The 22284-nt window shown below is 45.1% G+C and overlaps 1 protein-coding gene across 1 annotated transcript in view; it reads left to right on the plus strand.

Moving 5' to 3' along the window:
- Positions 1 to 21738, plus strand: part of LOC309796257 (nuclear RNA export factor 3-like) — a gene marked incomplete at its 5' end in the record, with an annotated part of 32931 nt that extends 11193 nt beyond the window's left edge. Inside the window, 17 exons of the mRNA XM_082609303.1 lie at positions 14483 to 14639; positions 14860 to 15013; positions 15635 to 15718; positions 15826 to 15930; positions 16055 to 16135; positions 16677 to 16784; positions 16949 to 17058; positions 17937 to 17973; positions 18339 to 18407; positions 18493 to 18548; positions 18692 to 18799; positions 18906 to 18964; positions 19073 to 19188; positions 19284 to 19326; positions 20030 to 20102; positions 20638 to 20819; positions 21520 to 21738. Coding sequence (XP_082465429.1) covers positions 14483 to 14639; positions 14860 to 15013; positions 15635 to 15718; positions 15826 to 15930; positions 16055 to 16135; positions 16677 to 16784; positions 16949 to 17058; positions 17937 to 17973; positions 18339 to 18407; positions 18493 to 18548; positions 18692 to 18799; positions 18906 to 18964; positions 19073 to 19188; positions 19284 to 19326; positions 20030 to 20102; positions 20638 to 20800 — 1523 coding nt within the window. The 3' untranslated portion in view covers positions 20801 to 20819; positions 21520 to 21738. The remainder of the gene's footprint in view (positions 1 to 14482; positions 14640 to 14859; positions 15014 to 15634; positions 15719 to 15825; positions 15931 to 16054; positions 16136 to 16676; positions 16785 to 16948; positions 17059 to 17936; positions 17974 to 18338; positions 18408 to 18492; positions 18549 to 18691; positions 18800 to 18905; positions 18965 to 19072; positions 19189 to 19283; positions 19327 to 20029; positions 20103 to 20637; positions 20820 to 21519) is intronic.
- Between the last annotated feature and the right edge of the window lie 546 nt (positions 21739 to 22284).

Here is a 22284-nt window from a genome sequence, read left to right on the forward strand (position 1 = left end):
TACCCCAGAATTAAATAAAAAATCAAAATCAACTAAGATGTGGGGAGGAGGCAAGCTCAAATACAAACACCAAAAAATTAACCTAACTATATGACAAATGAATGTCTTAACCACAGCTGAAGAGGTGAGAAAGAAAATAGCTAAGCTAAGCAATGTGGGGAAATAGTACTTCTTTGATTGCATCCTCTGAGGCCCAAGGCATAAAGAACTGTACACAAACACAAGTTATCAAATCTGTTTCTAACAGGTGTATTGGGTAGCATTTCTGCAAGTACTTCATGTATATATCAGGAATGAACAAGTAAGTAAATATTGAAGATAAGGAGAGCCAGGTCACACAAAGAAGTTACAAACAAGGCTACAATGGATTAACATAAGAAGTATCAGTATGAGCTCCTGGCTTTCAATATCTATACATATAGGTAGAGAAACTGAGAAGTATCTGTAAACATGAGTATATGCATACAATATATTTCCTTCATTTGTGGATGGAGAGGGAGGACTTAGCAGCAATGAAACCGCAATAGCAATGAACACACACTGAGATATTGGTTTCTAAATGTCATTTTCCAAGGAAAGGAAGCTTGGCTCTTTGCAGAAGTGTTTTTTGTTTTTATTTCAGGGCCGTGGTGGGGACAAAAACACAAGATGAACACGAATACCTTACAGTGTCAGCAAGGAAGTACACAAAAAAGGATCAGGTCTTGCTGAAAGAACACAGACCCCACCAAAAGAAGCTTGCAGTCACCAAAGCTGGAACAATTCAAGAAACTAAATAATGATATAATTTGATTATAAGTCACAATGTAACATAGTTATTCATGATTCAATACTGACATAAATAATTTGATTAGTTATTTGATTCAATAATTTGAAATAAAACAATTTTTATAAACAACTTGAAAGTTTATAAATAAATAAATGGGGGAGAAAAGACAGCTCTTCAGAATTCCAATGAACCAATGTAGTAGGAATAAGGAAATAGAAAGTCACCATTAAGTCATAATTGTTGTAGGCAAGATCAACAGATGGATTTTAAAAGTCGTGAATAACAGTCTGAGAAGAAATGGGATATTTTCATAGTCTGAAAGTATTTCCTACACGATATTTATTACTTACAAATAGGAAAACAGTACCATTACAATGGAGCCACACAGTTGTCCCTACCTTAATCAAGTGTTGCAAATGAATAGCATCATTAATACAACATATGGACATCATGTACCCCCTCACATGATGCTTGGAGAAGGGAACAGAATCGCTTTTGCAGCGCCATGGTATAAGACCTAAAATTAAGGCACAGTGACATGTATGCCTTGACATTTGGGGGAAAACCCAGAGGGTCTCAAATGGACTCACCACAAGTTCCCATTCCCCTTTTGTGCTCCCAGGAAGAAGGTCCCCTAGCCAAAGAACCAGCCTTATCATGGGAACTAGCCACAGTGCCTGCTCGCCCCTGACTATCAGGTTTCAGTTCCCTACCAGCTCACAGAAGTATTCAAACAAGCCAATCATATCCTTCCATGTGAACCAAGGGTCACCTCGTCCTCTTGCTACTACAGACTGTCCCCCACAGCTCCTGCTTGTTCACTCTCTTCCAGAGGATGACTCCTGTGGGGATCTACCTGGCCAGTAGTGTCCTCCTCCCCAGGCTGTGAGTAAATGTTACTAATAAGCTGCTGTGGGTAGTATCTGTCCAGTGTCAGGTGTCATGTGTTCAGCCACCCCCATAACACTAGGGTGGAAATTCCTCCATCATCAATGGGATGAAGGGGAGGAGAATAAAACCGGTATTGTTGCCAAAAATTTGTAATTTCAATCAAATCACAAGAATACATCAGAGAAACCTAAGTTGACAGACATTCTATAAAATACCTGACCAGTATCTTCAAAAGCGTCAAGACTGGGAAACACCCAAAAAGCTTAAGGAACTGTCAGCCTGGAGGAGACTAAGAAGTGATGGCCAAATGCAATGTGGTATCCAGAATGGGATGCTGGAATAAAAAATGAGATTACTGGGACAAATGGTGAAATTCAAATAAAGTATGTAAATTAGTTAATAGCACTGCATCAATGTTAATTTCCTAATTTTGATAATTTTTCTATGGCTATATAAGATGTTAACATTAGGGAAAGCTGGGTGAAGGATTTCTATACTGTTCGCAAAGTTTCTGTGAGCCTAAAATTATTTCAAAATAAAGAATTTTTTAAAAGTTCAGTGGTTAAAGGAATGGTTATTGTATAAACGACACTGTTTAATAATAGTTTAACTTATTGAAATACGGTTAGGAGGATGGATAAATGCTCGTGCCACATCATCCAGCAAGAAACTATTTCAAACTGCTTTAGAGAGCCCATTAAAATAAATGAAAGTGCAGTCATCTCCAAGATGTAGATGAGTATTTATCTGCTCTTCAGAAGATAACCATTTTAAGTATAAAAGCAATGAAATACCATATATATATAGATAAGGAGAGACCAGAGAGAGATAGAGGTGGGGGAGGGGGGAGAGAGAGACAAACATTTCAATACTTACAATTTAAAGTCTGAAGTATCAAAACAAACCGCAAACAAAACTGAGGTGCAAAGGAGAAACAATTTTTTTTTTAACAAGGGGGAGGCTGATTGAGGGATTTCAAAGAGAGAGTGCGAAATGATTAGCCACACAACTGAAGCGAATCACAGCTGAGGAAAGAGGAACGCACGGCGCGTGGACAGGACAGTGGACCCAGCAATCCGTTCGACTGCCTTTCTTATTAACCCCCAAACCTTGATCCTGGGTAATTTAATTTAGGTCAATAGAGGCGTAATTTATAGAAAGAATGCTGTTGTAATTTACCTGATTGGAACAAGAGTTGGAAAAAACTTGAGCTGTCCAAGACCCCAGCAGTAGGGGCAGTTTCCTCCCTCTCCGGAGATCACAGCGGACACGCCTCAGTGTTGCCATCCGCCTCAGTGTTGGCGGCACGTGGTGTCTTAATGGCTCCCTCTCAAAGTTAAGCTCGCCGGAAAAGGACTTGGATTGGTGCAGCCCCGGTCACGTGACCCCCTATAGCTCAATGTATAAGGTACTGGGAGGCGGGGCCAGATTCCCGACCCCACCCAGAGGGACCGAGGGGAGAGAGCCATATGGGTGAGAGGGTTCTTCTCAGGCACCAGCCCCACCCTCCTGCATCTCCTTGGCCCAGTGTCTCTCCTTGTGGCCTGGGCACCGCCTGGCCAGGGTTTCTGCCAGGCGGCTCTCAGACCTAGAGAACTGACATCCAAATTCATAGGCTACACAACAGAGGGTGTGAACTTAAAAACGAGTGGCGGGCTTCCCTGGTGGCATTTTTAATGTTTTTTAATGTTTTTAATTTTAATGTTTAATATTTTGTGATTAGGCTAATTTGTTGAGATGGAATACTTGAAAATATCTAGTAAGCAACTAACAAAAAAAGTTCATATATATTTACCATGTTATCAAAGAGTTCACATGACACTGTTTCATAAAAAATAAAAAATTTCAATTTTAGACTTGACAGTTTATCTGTGTGGTGTGTGCATTTCTGTCTTACACTTCTTTTACCCCCAAATGTTCACACACTTATGTGCAGATTTTTCTTCACCTCTCTCAGTGGCTGGACTTTTCTCAGGGCATTGAGATCCAGGAAGGGATTATAGACATGGTGTGGAAAATTCCAGAAATGTCCAACTAATGCACTGGAGCCCAATCTCCTCTCTCCTTCCCTCTGCCTTGAAACCTCTCTGGTCTGGAACTTTCAGAGCTACAATTCAGGCTCTGACCATAGGGGCATCTATCTACATTGAGGGCTTTTTTTTTTTTTTAAAGGAAAATACATGATTTGTTTTCTTTTACTGTCATTACAGGGACCCACAAAACTCTGACTGCTATTTCGTTTATAGTTTTCAGGTCTGTTCTTTGTTGTTTGGTTTTTGGAAGTTTTTGTTTTTTGGTATTATCTCTCTGAGGTGGGCTGAGGTTAATTCCAGCCATTTGACTATTTTCAGAAAATTCTGTTACTTTGTACTAACTTAAGACAATCTCCCACACTACAGCAATAACTTAGTAAATCTCTGCTTGGAGAAGTCATCTTCCATTCCGTGGAGCTCAATTTCAGTCTCTGTTTCCCCAGGTAGCATCTGAATGACACTAGACAAGCTCCAGCACCTCAGTAAGCCTCAGCAACCTTGGAAAGTTGGTGATTCTGATATCAGAGTCCCCTTGTGAGGAATTCATGGAAGAATAGAGGCAATGTAGCACGTACAGAGCCTGGCCTACAGCTGGCACACAGAGTTCTCTGGGTTTGCCGAACGAAGGAACACAATGTAGTGTAGCTGATCCAGAGTCTGGCATACAGAGCTCCCTGTGTTTGTAACCAGAAGTACCAAGGTTCCCTAAGCCTCCTGATTCCAGATGCCCTCCTCTGCAAGGGTGGTACAGTTGGAAAGAGTTCCCTGGGTGTTAGGCTGGTAGCAAACTCAGGGGGCAGTAATTAAAGGAAGTGAAGTCTCCTCTGGCCCCCAGGACTCTCCTCCTCTATGCTCTTGGGGAAGGGACTTCCTGTTAGGACTCCATCTTGTTTGTGTGGCTCCGACAAAGTGGTTTGGGGCTTGCACTCTCCTTCTTCGGCAGCCCTTCCTGATATTCTCCCAACCTCCAGCTCCAGACCCACAGATTCTCTTCACGAGCAGCCTGCGAGGTGGGTGGTGACAGACCACTGCCTTCAGGCCACCCCATGGGTGAGTTGGTCAGCATGAGACCTTGTCCTCAGATCCCCACAGGGCAGGAGGGGTTCTGGGTTCCCTCCCTATCCCCAACCCACAGGACCCCCAGCAAGCTGACCCCACTTTAGAGAAGGCATGCAGAGGGCTCAGGCTCACTATTTCCCACTCTCTTGAGGAAATGGGCCAAGTGGGCTCTGACACACCCCTCCTGATTCCATGTGGAAAACCTCCCCTCGGGCTTCCCTGGTGGCGCAGTGATTGAGAGTCCGCCTGCCAATGCAGGGGACACGTGTTCGTGCCCTGGTCCGGGAAGATCCCACATGCCGCGGAGCAGCTGGGCCCGTGAGCCATGGCCGCTGAGCCTGCACGTCCGGAGCCTGTGCTCCGCAATGGGAGAGGCCACAACAGCGAGAGGCCCGCGTACCGCAAAAAAAAAAAAGAGAAAACCTCCCCTCTTACGGAAATGGCCCTGGCTGAGGTGAATTATTTCCCCTGGCTAACGAAAAGGCAAAAGTCATGTGATCTTCTCAGGGCTAGGGTTTGGAGAGTAGGGAGTGTCATCTAGGTGGGGCGTGGGATTGTGTAAACTAATATTCCTTGGATTTATACGAGGTGGAGGAGGGGCAGAAAACCCACCATTACCACTGAATATTACATTAACTAGTCAGGGTAAATTGTATTAGTCCATAGAAGCTTACTGAGGCTTGCTTTCTTGCCCAGCATATGATCTATTCTGGAATGTTCGATGAGTAGTTCTTTTTTTTTTTTTTTTTTTAATTTTTTATTAGTTTCTGCTTTATAACAAAGTGAATCAGTCATACACATACATCTGTTCCCACATCCCTTCCCTCATGCATCTCCCTCCCTCCCACCCTCCCCATCCCACCCCTCCAGGCGGTCACAAAGCACCGAGCTGATCTCCCCGTGCCATGCGGCAGCTTCCCACCATCTATCTACCCCACGTTTGGTAGTGTATATATGTCCATGCCTCTCTTTCGCTTTGTCACAGCTTACCCTTCCCCCTCCCCATATCCTCAAGTCCATTCTCAAGTAGGTCTGTGTCTTTATTCCCGTTTTACCCCTAGGTTCTTCATGCCATTTTTTTTTTTAAATTCCGTATATGTGTGTTAGCATACGGTATTTGTCTTTCTCTTTCTGACTTACTTCACTCTGTATGACAGACTCTAGGTCTAGCCACCTCATTACAAATAGCTCAGTTTCGTTTCTTTTTATGGCTGAGTAATATTCCATTGTATATATGTGCCACATCTTCTTTATCCATTCATCCGATGATGGACACTTAGGTTGTTTCCAGCTCCGGGCTATTGTGAATAGAGCTGCAATGAACATTTTGGTACATGTCTCTTTTTGAATTATGGTTTTCTCAGGGTATATGCCTAGTAGTGGGATTGCTGGGTCATATGGTAGTTCTATTTTTAGTTTTTTAAGGAACCTCCATACTGTTCTCCATAGTGGCTGTACCAATTCACATTCCCACCAGCAGTGCAAGAGTGTTCCCTTTTCTCCACACCCTCTCCAGCATTTATTGTTTCTAGATTTCTTGATGATGGCCATTCTGACTGGTGTGAGATGATATCTCATTGTAGTTTTGATTTGCATTTCTCTGATGATTAATGATGTTGAGCATTCTTTCATGTGTTTGTTGGCAGTCTGTATATCTTCTTTGGAGAAATGACTATTTAAGTCTTCTGCCCATTTTTGGATTGGGTTGTTTGTTTTTTTGCTATTGAGCTGCATGAGCTGTTTATAAATTTTGGAGATTAATCCTTTGTCAGTTGCTTCATTTGCAAATATTTTCTCCCATTCTGAGGGTTGTCTTTTGGTCTTGTTTATGGTTTCCTTTGCTGTGCAAAAGCTTTGAAGTTTCATTAGGTCCCATTTGTTTATCTTTGTTTTTATTTCCATTTCTCTAGGAGGTGGGTCCAAAAGGATCTTGCTGTGATTTATGTCATAGAGTGTTCTACCTATGTTTTCCTCTAAGAGTTTGATAGTTTCTGGCCTTACATTTAAGTCTTTAATCCATTTTGAGCTTATTTTTGTGTATGGTGTTAGGGAATGATCTAATCTCAGACTTTTACATGTCCTTGTCCAGTTTTCCCAGCACCACTTATTGAAGAGGCTGTCCTTTCTCCACTGTACATTCCTGCCTCCTTTATCAAAGATAAGTTGGCCATATGTGCATGGGTTTATCTCTGGGCTTTCTATCCTGATCCACTGATCTATCTTTCTGTTTTTATGCCAGTACCACACTGTCTTAATTACTGTAGCTTTGTAGTATAGTCTGAAGTCAGGGAGCCTGATTCCTCCAGCTCCGTTTTTCGTTCTCAAGATTGCTTTGGCTATTCGGGGTCTTTTGTTTTTCCAAACAAATTTTGAAATTTTTTGTTCTAGTTCTGTGAAAAATGCCAATGGTAGTTTGATAGGGATTGCATTGAATCTGTAGATTGCTTTGGGTAGTACAGTCATTTTCACAATATTGATTCTTCCAATCCAGGAGCATGGTATATCTCTCCATCTATTTGTATCTTCTTTAATTTCTTTCATCAGTGTCTTATAATTTTCTGCATACAGGTCTTTTGTCTCCTTAGGTAGGTTTATTCCTAGATATTTTATTCTTTTTGTTGCAATGGTAAATGGGAGTGTTTTCTTGATTTCATTTTCAGATTTTTCATCATTAGTGTACAGGAATGCCAGAGATTTCTGTACATTAATTTTGTATCCTGCTACTTTACCAAATTCATTGATTAGCTCTAGTAGTTTTTCGGTAGCATCTTTAGGATTCTCTATGTACAGTATCATGTCATCTGCAAACAGTGAGAGCTTTACTTCTTCTTTTCCGATTTGGATTCCTTTTATTTCCTTTTCTTCTCTGATTGCTGTGGCTAAAACTTCCAAAACTATGTTGAATAAGAGTGGTGAGAGTGGGCAACCTTGTCTTGTTCCTGATCTTAGTGGAAATGGTTTCAGTTTTTCACCATTGAGGACAATGTTGGCTGTGGGTTTGTCATATATGGCCTTTATTATGTTGAGGAAAGATCCCTCTATGCCTACTTTCTGCAGGGTTTTTATCATAAATGGGTGTTGAATTTTGTCGAAAGCTTTCTCTGCATCTATTGAGATGATCATATGGTTTTTCTCCTTCAACTTGTTAATATGGTGTATCACATTGATTGATTTGCGTATATTGAAGAATCCTTGCATTCCTGGAATAAACCCCACTTGATCATGGTGTATGATCCTTTTAATATGCTGTTGGATTCTGTTTGCTAGTATTTTATTGAGGATTTTTGCATCTATGTTCATCAGTGATATTGGCCTGTAGTTTTCTTTCTTTGTGACATCCTTGCCTGGTTTTGGTATCAAGGTGATGGTGGCCTCGTAGAATGAGTTTGGGAGTGTTCCTTCCTCTGATATTGTTTGGAAGAGTTTGAGAAGGATAGGTGTTAGCTCTTCTCTAAATGTTTGATAGAATTTGCCTGTGAAGCCATCTGGTCCTGGGCTTTTGTTTGATGGAAGATTTTTAATCACAGTTTCAATTTCAGTGCTTGTGATTGGTCTATTCATATTTTCTATTTCTTCCTGAGTCAGTCTTGGCAGGTTGTGCATTTCTAAGAATTTGTCCATTTCTTCCAGGTTGTCCATTTTATTGGCATAGAGTTGCTTATAGTAATCTCTCATGATCTTTTGTATTTCTGCAGTGTCAGTTGTTACTTCTGCTTTTTCATTTCTAATTCTATTGATTTGAGTCTTCTCCCTTCTTTTCTTGATGAGTCTGGCTAATGGTTTGTCAATTTTGTTTATCTTCTCAAAGAACCAGCTTTTAGTTTGGTTGATCTTTGCTATCGTTTCCTTCATTTCTTTTTCATTTATTTCTGATCTGATCTTTATGATTTCTTTCCTTCTGCTAGCTTTGGGGGTTTTTTGTTCTTCTTTCTCTAATTGCTTTAGGTGCAGGGTCAGGTTGTTTACTCGAAATGTTTCCTGTTTCTTAAGGTGGGATTGTATTGCTATAAACTTCCCCCTTAGAACTGCTTTTGCTGCGTCCCATAGGTTTTGGGTCGTCATGTCTCCATTGTCATTTGTTTCTAGGTATTTTTTAATTTCCTCTTTGATTTCTTCAGTGATCACTTCGTTATTGAGTAGTGTATTGTTTAGCCTCCATGTGTTTGTATTTTTTACAGATCTTTTCCTGTAATTGATGTCTAGTCTCATAGCATTGTGGTCGGAAAAGATACTTGATACAATTTCAATTTTCCTAAATTTACCAAGGCTTGATTTGTGACCCAAGATATGATCTATCCTGGAGAATGTTCCATGAGCACTTGAGAAAAATGTGTATTCTGTTGTTTTTGGATGGAATGTCCTATAAATATCAACTAAGTCCATCTTGTTTAATGTATCATTTAAAGCTTGTGTTTCCTTATTTATTTTCATTTTGGATGATCTGTCCATTGGTGAAAGTGGGGTGTTAAAGTCCCCTACTATGATTGTGTTACTGTCGATTTCCCCTTTTATGGCTGTTAGTATTTGCCTTATGTATTGAGGTGCTCCTATGTTGGGTGCATAAATATTTACAATTGTTATATCTTCTTCTTGGATCGATCCCTTTATCGTTATGTAGTGTCCTTCTTTGTCTCTTCTAATAGTCTTTATTTTAAAGTCTATTTTGTCTGATATGAGAATTGCTACTCCAGCTTTCTTTTGATTTCCATTTGCATGGAATATCTTTTTCCATCCCCTTACTTTCAATCTGTATGTGTCTCGAGGTCTGAAGTGGGTCTCTTGTAGACAGCATATATATGGGTCTTGTTTTTGTATCCATTCAGCCAATCTGTGTCTTTTGGTGGGAGCATTTAGTCCATTTACATTTAAGGTAATTATTGATATGTATGTTCCTATTCCCATTTCCTTAATTGCTTTGGGTTGTTATTGTAGGTATATTCCTTCTGTTGTGCTTCTTGCCTAGAGAAGTTCCTTTAGCATTTGTTGTAGAGCTGGTTTGGTGGTGCTGAACTCTCTCAGCTTTTGCTTGTCTGTAAACGTTTTAATTTCTCCATCAAATCTGAATGAGATCCTTGCTGGGTAGAGTAATCTTGGTTGCAGGTTTCTCTCCTTCATCACTTTAATTATGTCCTGCCACTCCCTTCTGGCTTGTAGAGTTTCTGCTGAGAGATCAGCTGTTATCCTGATGGGGATTCCCTTGTGTGTTATTTGTTGTTTTTGCCTTGCTGCTTTTAATATGATTTCTTTGTGTTTAATTTTTGACAGTTTGATTAATATGTGTCTTGGTGTATTTCTCCTTGGATTTATTCTGTATGGGACTCTCTGTGCCTCCTGGACTTGATTAACTATTTCCTTTCCCATATTGGGGAAGTTTTCAACTATAATCTCTTCAAATATTTTCTCAGTCCCTTTCTTTTTCTCTTCTTCTTCTGGAACCCCTATAATTCGAATGTTGGTGCGTTTAATGTTGTCCCAGAGGTCTCTGAGACTGTCCTCTGTTCTTTTCATTCTTTTTTCTTTATTTTGCTCTGCATCAGTTATTTCCACTATTTTATCTTCCACCTCACTTATCCGTTCTTCTGCCTCAGTTATTCTGCTATTGATCCCATCTAGAGTATTTTTCATTTCATTTATTGTGTTTTTAATCGATGCTTGATTCATCTTTAGTTCTTCTAGGTCCTTGTTAACTGTTTCTTGCATTTTGTCTATTCTATTTCCAAGATTATGGATCTTGGAAATAGAATCTTGGATCAGCTTTACTATCATTATTCTGAATTCTTTTTCAGGTAGACTGCCTATTACCTCTTCATTTGTTAGGTCTGGGAGGTTTTTATCTTGCTCCTTCACCTGCTGTGTGTTTTTCTGTCTTCTCATTTTGCTTATGTTACTGTGTTTGGGGTCTCCTTTTTGCAGGCTGTAGATTCGTAGTTCCCGTTGTTTTTGGTGTCTGACCCCAGTGGCTAAGGTTGTTTCAGTAGGTTGTGTAGGCTTCCTGGTGGGGGGTACTAGAGCCTGTGTTCTGGTGGTTGAGGCTCGATCTTGTCTTTCTGGGGGACAGGTCCACGTCTGGTGGTGTGTTTTGGGGTGCCTATTGCCTTATTATGTTTTTAGGTAGCCTCTCTGCTAATGGGTGGGGTTGTGTTCCTGCCTTGCTAGTTGCTTTGCATAGGGTGACCAGCACTGTAGCTTGCTGGTCGTTGACTGAAGCTGGGTGCTGGTGTTGGGATGGAGATCTCTGGGAGATTTTCGCTGCTTGATATTATGTGGAGCTGGGAGGTCTCTTGTGGACCCGTGTCCTGAAGTTGGCTCTCCCACTTCAGAGGCACAGCACTGGCTCCTGGCTGCAGCACCAAGAGCCTTTCATCCACCCGGCTCAGAATAACAGGGAGAAAAGGTAGAGAGAAAGAATTAGTAGAAGAAAGAAAGAGAGAGGGAAAGAAAGGAAGAAGGGAAGAAAGGAAGGAAGGAAGGAAGAAAGAAAGGAGGGAGGGAGGAAGGATGGAAAGAAAGAAGGAAAGAAAGGAGGAAGGGAGGGAGGAATGAAAGCAAAAGGAAGAGTGAATGGAAGAAGGGAGGGAGGGAGGGAGGAAGGAAAGAAAGAAAGAAAGACAGGAGGGAGGGAGGGAGGAAGGAAAGAAAAAGAAAGTGGAAAGAAGAAGGGTGGGAGGGAGGGAGGGAGGAAAGAAGAAAGAAGGAAAGGAGGAGCGGAGGGAGGGAGGGAGGAAGGGAAGGTAGGAAAAAAAGAAAGAGCAGGTAAAGTAAATTAGAATAAAGTATGAAATATAGTAGCGTTATTAAAATTAGAAAGTAATTATTGAAAAAAAAAAAAAACGGACCGATAGAACCCTGGGACATATGGTGGAAGCAAAGCTATACAGAGAGAATCTTACACAGAAGATTACACATACACATTCACAAAAAGAGAGCAGGAGGGGGGGAAAAATCAAAAATCTTGCTCTCCAAGTCCACCTCCTCAATTTGGAATAATTCGTTGTAAAAAGAGGAAAAGGGGGGAAAGTCTTAAATCTTGTCCTCAAAGTCCACTTCCTCAATTTGGGATGATTCGCTGTCCATTCATGCACTCCACAGACGCAGGGCACATCAAATGGACCGTGGAGCTTTAATCCGCTGCCTCCGAGACTGCACAGAGAGATTCCCCTGTCTCTGCTCTCACAGCTCCCGGGTCTCAGCCTTGGACCCGGACCCGCCTCTGTGCGTAGGTCGCCGGAGGGCGTCCGTTCTTCGCTCAGACAGGACGGGTTTAAAGGAGCCGCTGATTCGGGGGCTCTGGCTCACTCAGGCAGAGGGGAGGGAGGGGCGCGCAGTGTGGGGTGGGCCTGCGGCGGCAGAGGTCGGCGTGACGTTGCAGTAGCCCGTGGCGCTCCGTGCGCTTTACCGGGAAAGCCGTCCCCGGGTCTCGGGACCCCGGCAGTGGCGGGGTGCACAGGCCCCCCGGAAGGCGGGGCGGACAGCGACCTGCGCCCGCACACAGGCCCCGCGGCGGCGGGCGTCGGCGGCGGGCCGCGGCGTCGGCGGCGGCGGCGGCGGGCGGCGGCGTCGGCGGCGTCGGCGGCGGGCCGCGTCGGCAGCGGCGTCGGCGGCGGGCATCGGCGGCGGGCCGCGGCGTCGGCGGCGTCGGCGGCGGGCCGCAGCGTCGGCGGCGGCGGGCCGCGTCGGCAGCGGCGTCGGCGGCGGGCGTTGGCGGCGGGCCGCGGCGGCGGCGGCGGCGGCGGCGGGCCGCAGCGTCGGCGGCGGCGGGCCGCGTCGGCAGCGGCGGCGGCGGCGGCGGGCGGCGGCGGCGGGCCGCGGCGATGAGTAGTTCTTATGAGCATTGTTCTATGTCAATTAAATACATTTGTTAAGTAACATTTTGTTGTTTTTTTTAATTTAAAAAATCTCCTTGTTATTTTAATTGGAATACTATTATTTCACAGATCAACTTAAACAGAACTAACGTTTTTTATGATGTTGAATCTTCCTAAACTAGTATTGTATTTTTTTATTAGTTTCTGCTTTATAACAAAGCTTCTCCCTCTAGCTGAGATTTTGTCTGCCATTTTGTGCATCACTCAGTGAGCTATGTTAAAATTTCCCACTATGACTGTGACTTTGTCCATGCTCTATTTCTGTTAGATTTTGCTTTGCATATTTTGGCGCTATTTTAGGACATGCATACAAATTTAGAATTTTATATTAATATCTCCTTATTGCATTGAACCTGTTATCACAAAGAAATCTCCTTCTTTCTCTAGTGATGCTTTTTTCTTTAAAGTGTACCTTTTCTTTTACTGATAGGGTTATACCAGCTTTCTGTAGGTTACTGTGGAAAAGGTATACATTTTGCCATTTTTTTTATTTTCAAATTTTCTAGATGATTAAAATTTGCATGTGTCTCTTTTCAGGAGCATTTGATGGAAGGTTTCTTGTCCAGTCTGATAATAGCTGTCTTTCTATTTGGAATAATAATCTGAAATTTTTAATGTAAAAGTAGATGTAATTTGGTTTATATATACTATCCTACTGTATATTTATTTTGTCTCTTCTAAGTTCTTTTTCCTTTCCTTTCCTTTGAAATGATTAACATTTTATAACTATTAAATTGTTACCTCAAGTGGCTAGATAAACATTCTTTTGCCATTCTTGTAGTGTTTACCCTTCAGATTACAATGTACATTTTTGCCCTTTCAGTCTAGTGTTAGTTAATTAGTTCTTTAAAACTCCTCAGACAGTTAGGGGACCTTGAGACACTTTGATTCCATATACCCTCCAAATTTACTGTCATGCATTTTCATTGTCTATATATTTAAATCCCCAGAAGAAATTACTATCATTGTGTTATATAGTCAACACTCATTTAAATTTGCCTACATATTCACAAATGTCATTAGTCTTTCTTTCCTGTATCTATGTGCCTCCACCTGGGAGGATATTTCTTCTGCTCAAAGAAGAACCTGTAACATTTCTTTGAGTTTGAGTCTTCTGGTCACATATTTTCCGAGTTTTTGTTACATGATGATGAAATGAATGCATATTTTAGGACTGTTTGTCCTTAAAGCATACTTTTTCTCCTATTACAATAATACTGTTACACTGAGTTGATATCTTGTTACTTTTGGAAACTTCTCAACAAAGATCTCTTCAAATACCACTTCTCCACTGTTCCCTCCTCTTCTTTCCAGGACTCATTAACCATGTGTTAGCTATGTTCACTGCATCACCTTTAATTATCTCCCCCTCGCTTTTGGTATTCTCCATGTTATGTCTCTCCAGGCTCCATTCTGGATCTTTTCATCGGGCTTATCATTCATATCTCTAATTCTTCCGTCAGGCAGGGAGGTCACCTTTGACCCTTGAACCATCACACCAGGGTAGATTTCAGGGTAGGTTTTATTGTGCCCCTAGAGCCAAGCAGAGAAGAGAGAGTTAGAGGTGAAAAGCCACTTGTCCCAGGTCACATAACCTGAACCAAGCAGAGCAGGGACTAACATCACAGACTAAACCCTGGGTCCAGACCCTTTCCTCTGTGCTTGTTTTCTTCTTGGCTGTGAATGCTCCCCACCTCTCATTTCCTGAGAAGTGGAACCACAGTGAAGTTTCTAAGCCTTTTTTTAGCACTGTGATACATTTCTCTTTAGATTATAAAGTCAGTGATATTTCTTCATTAGCCATGAGAACTTTCCCAGGAATTTTTCTGGTACTGGGCCCACTGATGTGTTGTTCTCAATTTCAGAGAACATTGATCAAGTGAACACTTTACAAAGAAAAGCAAGATGCAGGGGTATCTACCGAAGGAGACAGAGCTCTTGGTCTCAACAGGCCACATCCCAGCAGCAGCAAGATAGAGAATCACTGCGAAGTGATGCTCACGTGGACATCCAAGCAAGATAGTAAGTGACAAGGCAGCATGGCTGACAAGTATCAACCAGTGAAAAACAAAACCTTGTAGTTAAATATGTCATTCTTCTCTCTAACCTGGAGGAGTGAGGAATGATGGGATCAGGATAACGGTTGAGCAATCTTTATTGTAGCTCTGCTATCATTGGGGAAAATGTAGAGAGGACTTCCCAAGACTATACGGACCACTTTCTTCTCTCCACTTCCCCACAGTGCTCCCTATGCCCTTCCATCCTGTCATTGGAGAGGCAATTTTCAGGAACAAGACGAAACCCCTGTTAACAAGGAGACAGAGCAAAAGCCTCCAGAGAGAAGAATGGAGAGAAACAGGCAGGATGAGACCTTGGGGAGCTGGTTCAAGATCAGAGTGAGTGTGCTGGCTAAATGGACCTAACATGTAGAAGAAGATGACAGAGAGAGTCATGTTGGGCGCATGTAGAGATGCTGGGACTTTTCTCTCATGGCAGTGGCGCTGGTAATCTGTCTTGTTATTACTAGGAGTTAACTTCCTAGATCATGTGAGGGCAGGTTCAGAGAAGCAATATAAAGGGAGCAGACTGACTGCAGGGAGCATGGGAGACGCTGTCTAAAACAAAAGAGGAAACTACTGCCAAGGAGATGTAGCAACTCCACACCAGAAGACGCAGTTTGGCTCAAGCTGAGTGTGGGAGGAGGTTGAGTCTCTGGGGTCCTCGTCAGAGGGGCAGGCCAGGTCTGCCTTAGGTAGGATCTCTTAGAACTTTATAAGAGTAAGTACGTGTGAAAGATATGAAGTCGATTATTTCAGGAAAAGTACTTAAATGGAAAGAAAGGATATATAGGAAGTCCATGTCTGGTGTAAAAGTTAGCGATAACAGATATTGTCCTATCTTAAGAAATTACCTAAAGCCTGAAAAAAGGTCCTAAAGCAAGACACAACTGGGTCTTATCTTAACCTTGGATTCCATTGTATCACTTTTCTTTCCCCAATTATTTCTTTGCCTCCTAGGTTCCCTTCGGTATTAAATATGATGAGAAGCGGCTGCTGAATTTGATTCACAAGCAACGCAGTGTCCCCTTCACCCCTGTCGAAGTAAGAGAGGACATTGAGGCCGATGAGAGGAAACGGGGTAGATGGCAGGCCCAGATGAGAAATGGCTCTGGTCTCATATTATGCTTCTCTTGTCACTCTCCCTACAGTTTCACTATGAGAAAATGGAGGCCCAGTTCTTCGTTCAGAATGCCAACATTGCCTTCGCACAGAAGAATGCCAACGGCAAGATTTACAATGAGGCTAATGAAAGGGTGTGTGTCAAGGGCATGAGCAGGGCTAGCTGGGAGTAAGAGGGCAGGGCAGGGGCATGGTCTTGCTTGATCCAAGGGCTCAGATTTCCGGGAGCTTACCCAGCCCCTCTCGTGTTTTCAACAGATACCTATCTTTGTTGATCCCTGTGATGCACCCCACTCTGTACTGAAGGAGCTGAGGTCAGAAAAGGTGGAGCAGATAAAGGTAATGCAGACTCAACACAACCTGTGCACTCACAGCCAGACCCACCTATTGCCCCCGATCACCAGCTCAGACTCAGAGCCCCTGAACCCCATCCCTAACTCAGCAGCTGCCCGTGAAGGAACGATATGATGCCTCCCAGCAATCTCGTGACATCCAGAGAGTCCGCTCTGACCCTGGTATGGCGACAGCAGCAATTGTAGAGCAGGGGAGAGCAGAGGGGTCTAGCTGGGAAGGATACTCAGGAATGGTAAATTGGGGAGGGGTTGGTGCTAGAGCTGTACCAGCCAGGAGCCTCTCAGCCCCCGATTCCCTCCTCCTGGCTCCCTGGAGACTTGATGACCCGTGATACTGGAATGGCGCAAAACCCTAGAAATGGCATGGCTGCCTCTCTGCAGATCCATCCAGGGAATGTGCCCAAGATGAGGACCTTAGACCCAATGTTGGGGCTGGTGGTGATGGTGGGAGAGATTAGGTAGAAGAAGCAGATTGGTCTCAGGTATCCCCTGCTGGGGTCCTCACTCTAACTCTTTCCTCATCATAGCTTTTGGCCTTGGACCTGAGCGATAAGAAACCCTACCAGCTGCACGGCCTGTCCAACACTATGCCGAATGCTTCCAACACCAAGAACTTGAACCTGTCCAACACTGAGGTGAGGTGTGGTACCCAGATCCATCTTTGAAGGGAAGGTGGGAAGGCTCATGTGATGGAGACAGAGAAAGGGAAATGGATTTGTAGGAAAAGGAAGGGACTAGGGGTGCACGGCCATCCTGGCTCTGTTTCTCTGGCCCATGTGGTTCCTCCTCATAATCACAGGTGAAGTCTGCAGGGGAGATGGACAAGGGTGAGCGGCTGGAACCAGAAGGGATGTGTGCAGAGAGAAACCCCCTGTGCACCACCTTCCCTGATAAGTCAACCAACATAAGGTCAGATGTATCCTCTGTTACCCGCTGGCAGCCTGAGCTACTCCCGAAAGTGCCCATTTGCAAGGGGCAGCTGACGTGGACCTCAGGGAGGACTATAGACCCTATGCTCTCCTCTCTGCATCACAAAGTGGACAGAGTTTCAACCACAATCCATATGGGCCCCCAGCCCAACATGTGCATATTTTACATTCTTACCTGCTTTGTCTGAGCCATTCTGGGGCAGGTGAAGAGCTGCAAAAGGGGTGCCATTTCACATTTCCTCTCTCTTCTTCCCTGACCCCCACCACGGGAGAGCTTCTTTCCCTTCCCTTTGTTTTCTCTCTCTTCCTTGTCTCTAGGCCCGTATGTCTCTGTCATGTCACCCCTCGTACCTTCACTCCCTTTCTGTCTTCATCCCCCTCCATCTCCCTCCCTGAGCCCCACCTCACTCACATCCCTGCCCCAGCATCCTGGGCCACCCATGGGGGGAGTCCAGGTCTTGGTCCAGGTCTTGGCAGAGTGCAGGACCCTAAGTGAGGTGGCAGAGCCTCGGGCACACACCCCATTCCCTCTTCTCCCCACAGCCTTCAGCCGGGCCCTGGAGGAAGGAAGGGAGGGGAAGGAAGCCCTGCAGCATGAGTTTGAAATGCTGGTGATGGTGGCACTGCAGAAGGGAAGTCCACGCATTCTGCGCGGAGCTACCCAGGGGAAGGAGAGGAAGGGAGGGAGGGAGGCGGGGAGGGAGGCAGGGCATGCTCTCCCTCTGTGTCAGTCGATGGGGGACGTGTTCAGGGCCCTGGAAGGCTGGGACACTGGGGTGTGGGTGTACTTGCTCCCATGAGGAAGAGGGTCACCTCCACAGTTTCGCTGACTTTTCTGTTTTGTCTTGATTTTGGCAGCTCCATCCTGGAATTGTTCCCCAAGTTACTAACCTTGGTAAGTGCATTCCTTGTTCACGGACTCCTCTAACTGGCACTGACAGCACCCACAAACTACTCTGCACCCCATTAGGTCTTGCCACAGTTACAGTTTTGAAACTGACCCTTAAACGTCCTGGGCGGAGGGGGATGGTACAGCCCCTGTGGGAACGTGACAAAGGCTCTGGATCTTCTTCAACCACGTTCTTCACAGGCTTTGGGGAACCCACGGTGATGATCCAAACTGTAGTCCTGCCCATGGAATTTCCAGGGCCTTTTCACCCCTGACCTCTGACCCTCACCCTCTCTTGGGCCCATCCTTTTCCCTGATCATCCAACACCACCTCCTGGTCTGCACTGCTGACATCCTCTTCTCTTCCCCAGGATGGCCAGGAGACATCCCCACAGGCGAAGTGTGGTATTGAAGCCTGCAAGCGCTTACCAACCTGCAAGGTGAGGATGGAGGATCAAGCCGGGTTTTAAGTGGTGCCTGAGAAGGGTGTGTCAGCCCTGGTCCTGAGGACTGTTTTGATTCCAGGGAAGCTACTTTGGATCTGATGAACTCAAGAGCCTAGTCCTGCAATTCCTGAAGCAGTAAGTACCTCTTGGAAGCTGAGCAAGGGGAGGAGGGCTATGAGAGGTGAGGCCACCTAAGCACAGGTCTGCTCAGGGGAGTTTTCAAGTCTCATTTGAGGTCCAGACCACAGAGATAGACTGTCTTCACTGCCCCCCCTTAGGTACTACTTGATCCATGACTACGGAGACCGACAGGTTCTCGCAGGGGCTTATCACGAGGAGGCCTGCTTCTCCATGACCATTCCCTTCCACCCCGAGGACCCAGCCCCGTGAGTATCACAGCACAGGCTCTGCTCCTGGGCCGTGTGGCTCCCCAGCAGACACAGGCCAGCTCCTGCAAACACCCACCACCCACTGTTGCTCTTTGTCTCCTAGAAGCAGCTTGTGCGAGTACTTCAAGGACAGCAGGAATATGAAGAAGCTCAAGGACCCCTGTGAGTGTGCGATGGGAAGACTGGGTGGGAAAGGGCAGTGAAGGGGTCAGTCATAGGGCCCAGGGCGTGGCAGCCCCTGACCTTTGTTCGCTTCCCCTCCCCTCACAGACCTGCGGGTCCAGCTGCTGAAGCACACAAAACGTGTCATTGTGCACACCCTCTGTGGGTTGCCCAAGACTCAGCATGACTTCAGCTCCTTTGTGGTGGACATTTGGTTCCAGATGGTGAGCGCCTGCTTCCTCCCTCGGGCGGGCCCAGGAAGCCACAGGTGGGTAGGAGGTGGAGGTGGTGACTGGGCGCCTGGGCTCTTCCCTTTCAGGAAACGATGCTCTGCTTCTCCGTCAGCGGGGTGTTCGAAGAACGTAAGTGTGTGTAGACCCCCACCCCTGATGTCTCATTGCTGCCTCCCCCTGGCCAGGCTCACTCCCAGAACCACCTAGCTTCCCTGACCCCTTCCCCTTCCCTTCCCTTCCCTTCCTTTCCCTTTCTTTCTCCTTCTCTTCCCTCCCCTCCCCTCCCCTCCCCTCCCCTCCCCATCCCTTCCCTTTCCTCCACTCCCCCTCCCCTTTCTTTCCCCTTCTCTTCCCTTCCCTCCCCTTCCATTCCCTTCCGTTCCCTCCCCTCCCCCACTATGTTCTCCAGCCCTCAGGCTTCCCACAGACAACCCAGGTCTGAGCTGTGTCCATGTTTGTCTGCCCTGCACACCCTGGGCGTTGGGGACATAGGCTGTGGAGTTTGGTGCCTCTCATCCCAGATCCTTACTGTGAGAACTTGGGCCGCTATTGAACCTCTCAGTTTCCTCATTTGCACAATGGGGTAGAAGTATCCACCTCTTGGGCGGCTGTGAAGAATGCATCCCGTGAACTTGTGTAGTGGTTGTCAGCGGCCATGTCACTGGGCGCAGTCTGCTCCTATAGCTGCCCTCCCCATTCGCGACACCCTGGCCCCCGTTAACAACTGCCCTCTTAGCATGAGTGTCCAGTCACTCCCTGACTGGGGACCGCCGTGTGAGCATGTACAGCACGTGCGGCTCTCAGGGGTACTGTTGTTTGTTTGCTGTTGAAGTGGAAGGAAGTTCTCAGGGCTGTGTGCGTGCCTTCACCCGGACCTTCATCGCTACCCCTGCCAGCTACTGCAGGTGAGAGCCCTGTCGTGGGTGGGAATACCCATCCTCGCCTGGGCTCAGGGGCGTGGGAATGTGGTGGCACAGACCTTAGGTTTACTCGGTATTGTGGAAAGCCAGCAGTGAGATCCCAGGAGCAGTCTAGCCTAGTGGTTAAGAAGAGTATGGGCTCTGAAATCGGCCTATGCATTCACTCCTTCCCCAACACTCACTCGCTGTGTCCTTGGTCAAGTCATATGACCTCTGTGTGACTCAGTGTCTTCTTCTGAGAATGGGGATCAGAGTGTCCAGCCCTTGGGCTGTGGTAAAGGGTAAATGTGAAATTGCCCGTGAGTTGGGGATAAACCTATAAATCGAGTGAAGGTGGTAGACAGTCTCTCCAAAGGTGGGCTCTGTGGGGAGGGGCAGAGGTACCGGTCAAGGAACCTGGGAGACAGACACAGGAGGGACGTGGAAGGAATCTGGTTGCTGAGTGCCACTGGGAGCAGAGTCAGTATTGGGGGTGAGGGTGTCCATCCATCAGTTGTCTGGGGGTCCATTTTTCCTTCAGTCTGTGCATCGTGAATGACGAGCTGTTTGTGAGGGATGCCAACCCCAGTGAGACCCAGCGGTGTTCTGCATCCCAGTGCCTACACCCACCTCCAGCTCCATGTATACCCTCTCCCAGCTGCAGCAGGACATCATGCAGGCATCCTCCACCCCATCTGAGATGAACCTCTAGTGGTCTCAGAAGTGAGTGCTGAGTTTGCATGGGGATAGGAGGGAGCTGGGACGAGTAGAGGAGGGATTAAAGGGAATTTTCAGGTCATTATTTTAAATCTATTTTTTCTTACAAATGTTTACTTGTGAAAAAGTCCCTAATTTCACACTAATACATTTCCGTGTACTATAAAATATAGGTTTCCTATCTTATATACTGTTTTGAAACTTCTTTTATTATTAGTACCAGCATAGTTTCTTCTCAGTATATGTGAAGCTACATTACTCTTTCTAAGATCAATATATCAAACAATTGAATTCCTGGAAGCCATAAGCTACTATTGAGAGCCATTTACCTTTTCGCCTCTTTTTCAGCATTACATGCAATGGCATCTGCTCATTCTGGTACATACATGTTGGTAAACTTGAAGGCTTGCTCTTGTAGCATAGATTTAGCAGTGAAGTTGTGTGGTCAAGTGTCTCCAGTTTGGTCCTAAGGGAGGTCATCTATCCTCCCCCACTACAGGTGCTTTCAGTACAATGACTAGACTATACCAGAACTAAACATTTCTTTACTCATCAAAAAGTGAATTCTGAGAATTCAGAGATAAGACGAAATAGACCTCTAGGGTTTCAGGAAGGTGAAGGCGGACAGAAGTCAGGTGCCCTGGGGTTGACACTCACGGCTGCTGGCTCTGCTGACATCCCAATTCTTTCTCTTTACTTTCTTCAGTCCAAGGGCAAAATTCCAGATGAGACCCTCATCCACTGACCTGGGATCTTGAGAACAAAACTCTGCAAATGAGCCTTTAGATGTCATTTTCATCCTCATCATATTTGTTACCTCTCTTCTCTTAACTGAAGCCATATCCATGACTTAGCTTGCAGTCCAGCTAATCACGAAGCCAAAGTTTACCATGTAGGCCTGCCCGTTGCTCTATATTTTTCCCACGCATGATCCTTGTTTATCTTTATATTAAAGAGTAACATTGCACATTATATGTTGTGTGTCTTGGATTGCTTTTCCCCTGACCCAACCATGAGTTAGTGGGGCCAGGACCAAAAGGTCCCATCTCCCACATCATCCCTGGCAGTCTCTAGCATTTATATCTGACCTACACAGTGCTTGAAAATTATACAGTAACAACTCCATTCCTGGACTACCCTAAAATCCACACTTTGCCTCCTGATAACCTTCTCTCCACCACTTCAGTACTCACAAGTTGTGACCGTTCTGATGTTCACTTCTATAAACAAATATAATGTATTTAGCAAGTAAAGTACCATATTTACTGCAATAATTATGGGTTTCTTAATCATTTAACAGGTCTAAAGCTTTGTTAACATTTTTATTAGGTTCTTAGGCTCTGTACCTAAGACTGTATTCCCCACAAATCCTGTGCTGTTTTTTTTTACTTTTTAAATTTGAAATAATTATAGATTTACCAAAAGTTGCAAAAAAATGTGTAGAGAGGTCATGTATACCCATCACTCACCT

The sequence above is a fragment of the Mesoplodon mirus genome (genome assembly GCF_964341445.2).
Source record: "Mesoplodon mirus genome assembly, chromosome: X".
In the NCBI taxonomy this organism is placed as follows: Eukaryota; Metazoa; Chordata; class Mammalia; order Artiodactyla; family Ziphiidae; genus Mesoplodon; species Mesoplodon mirus.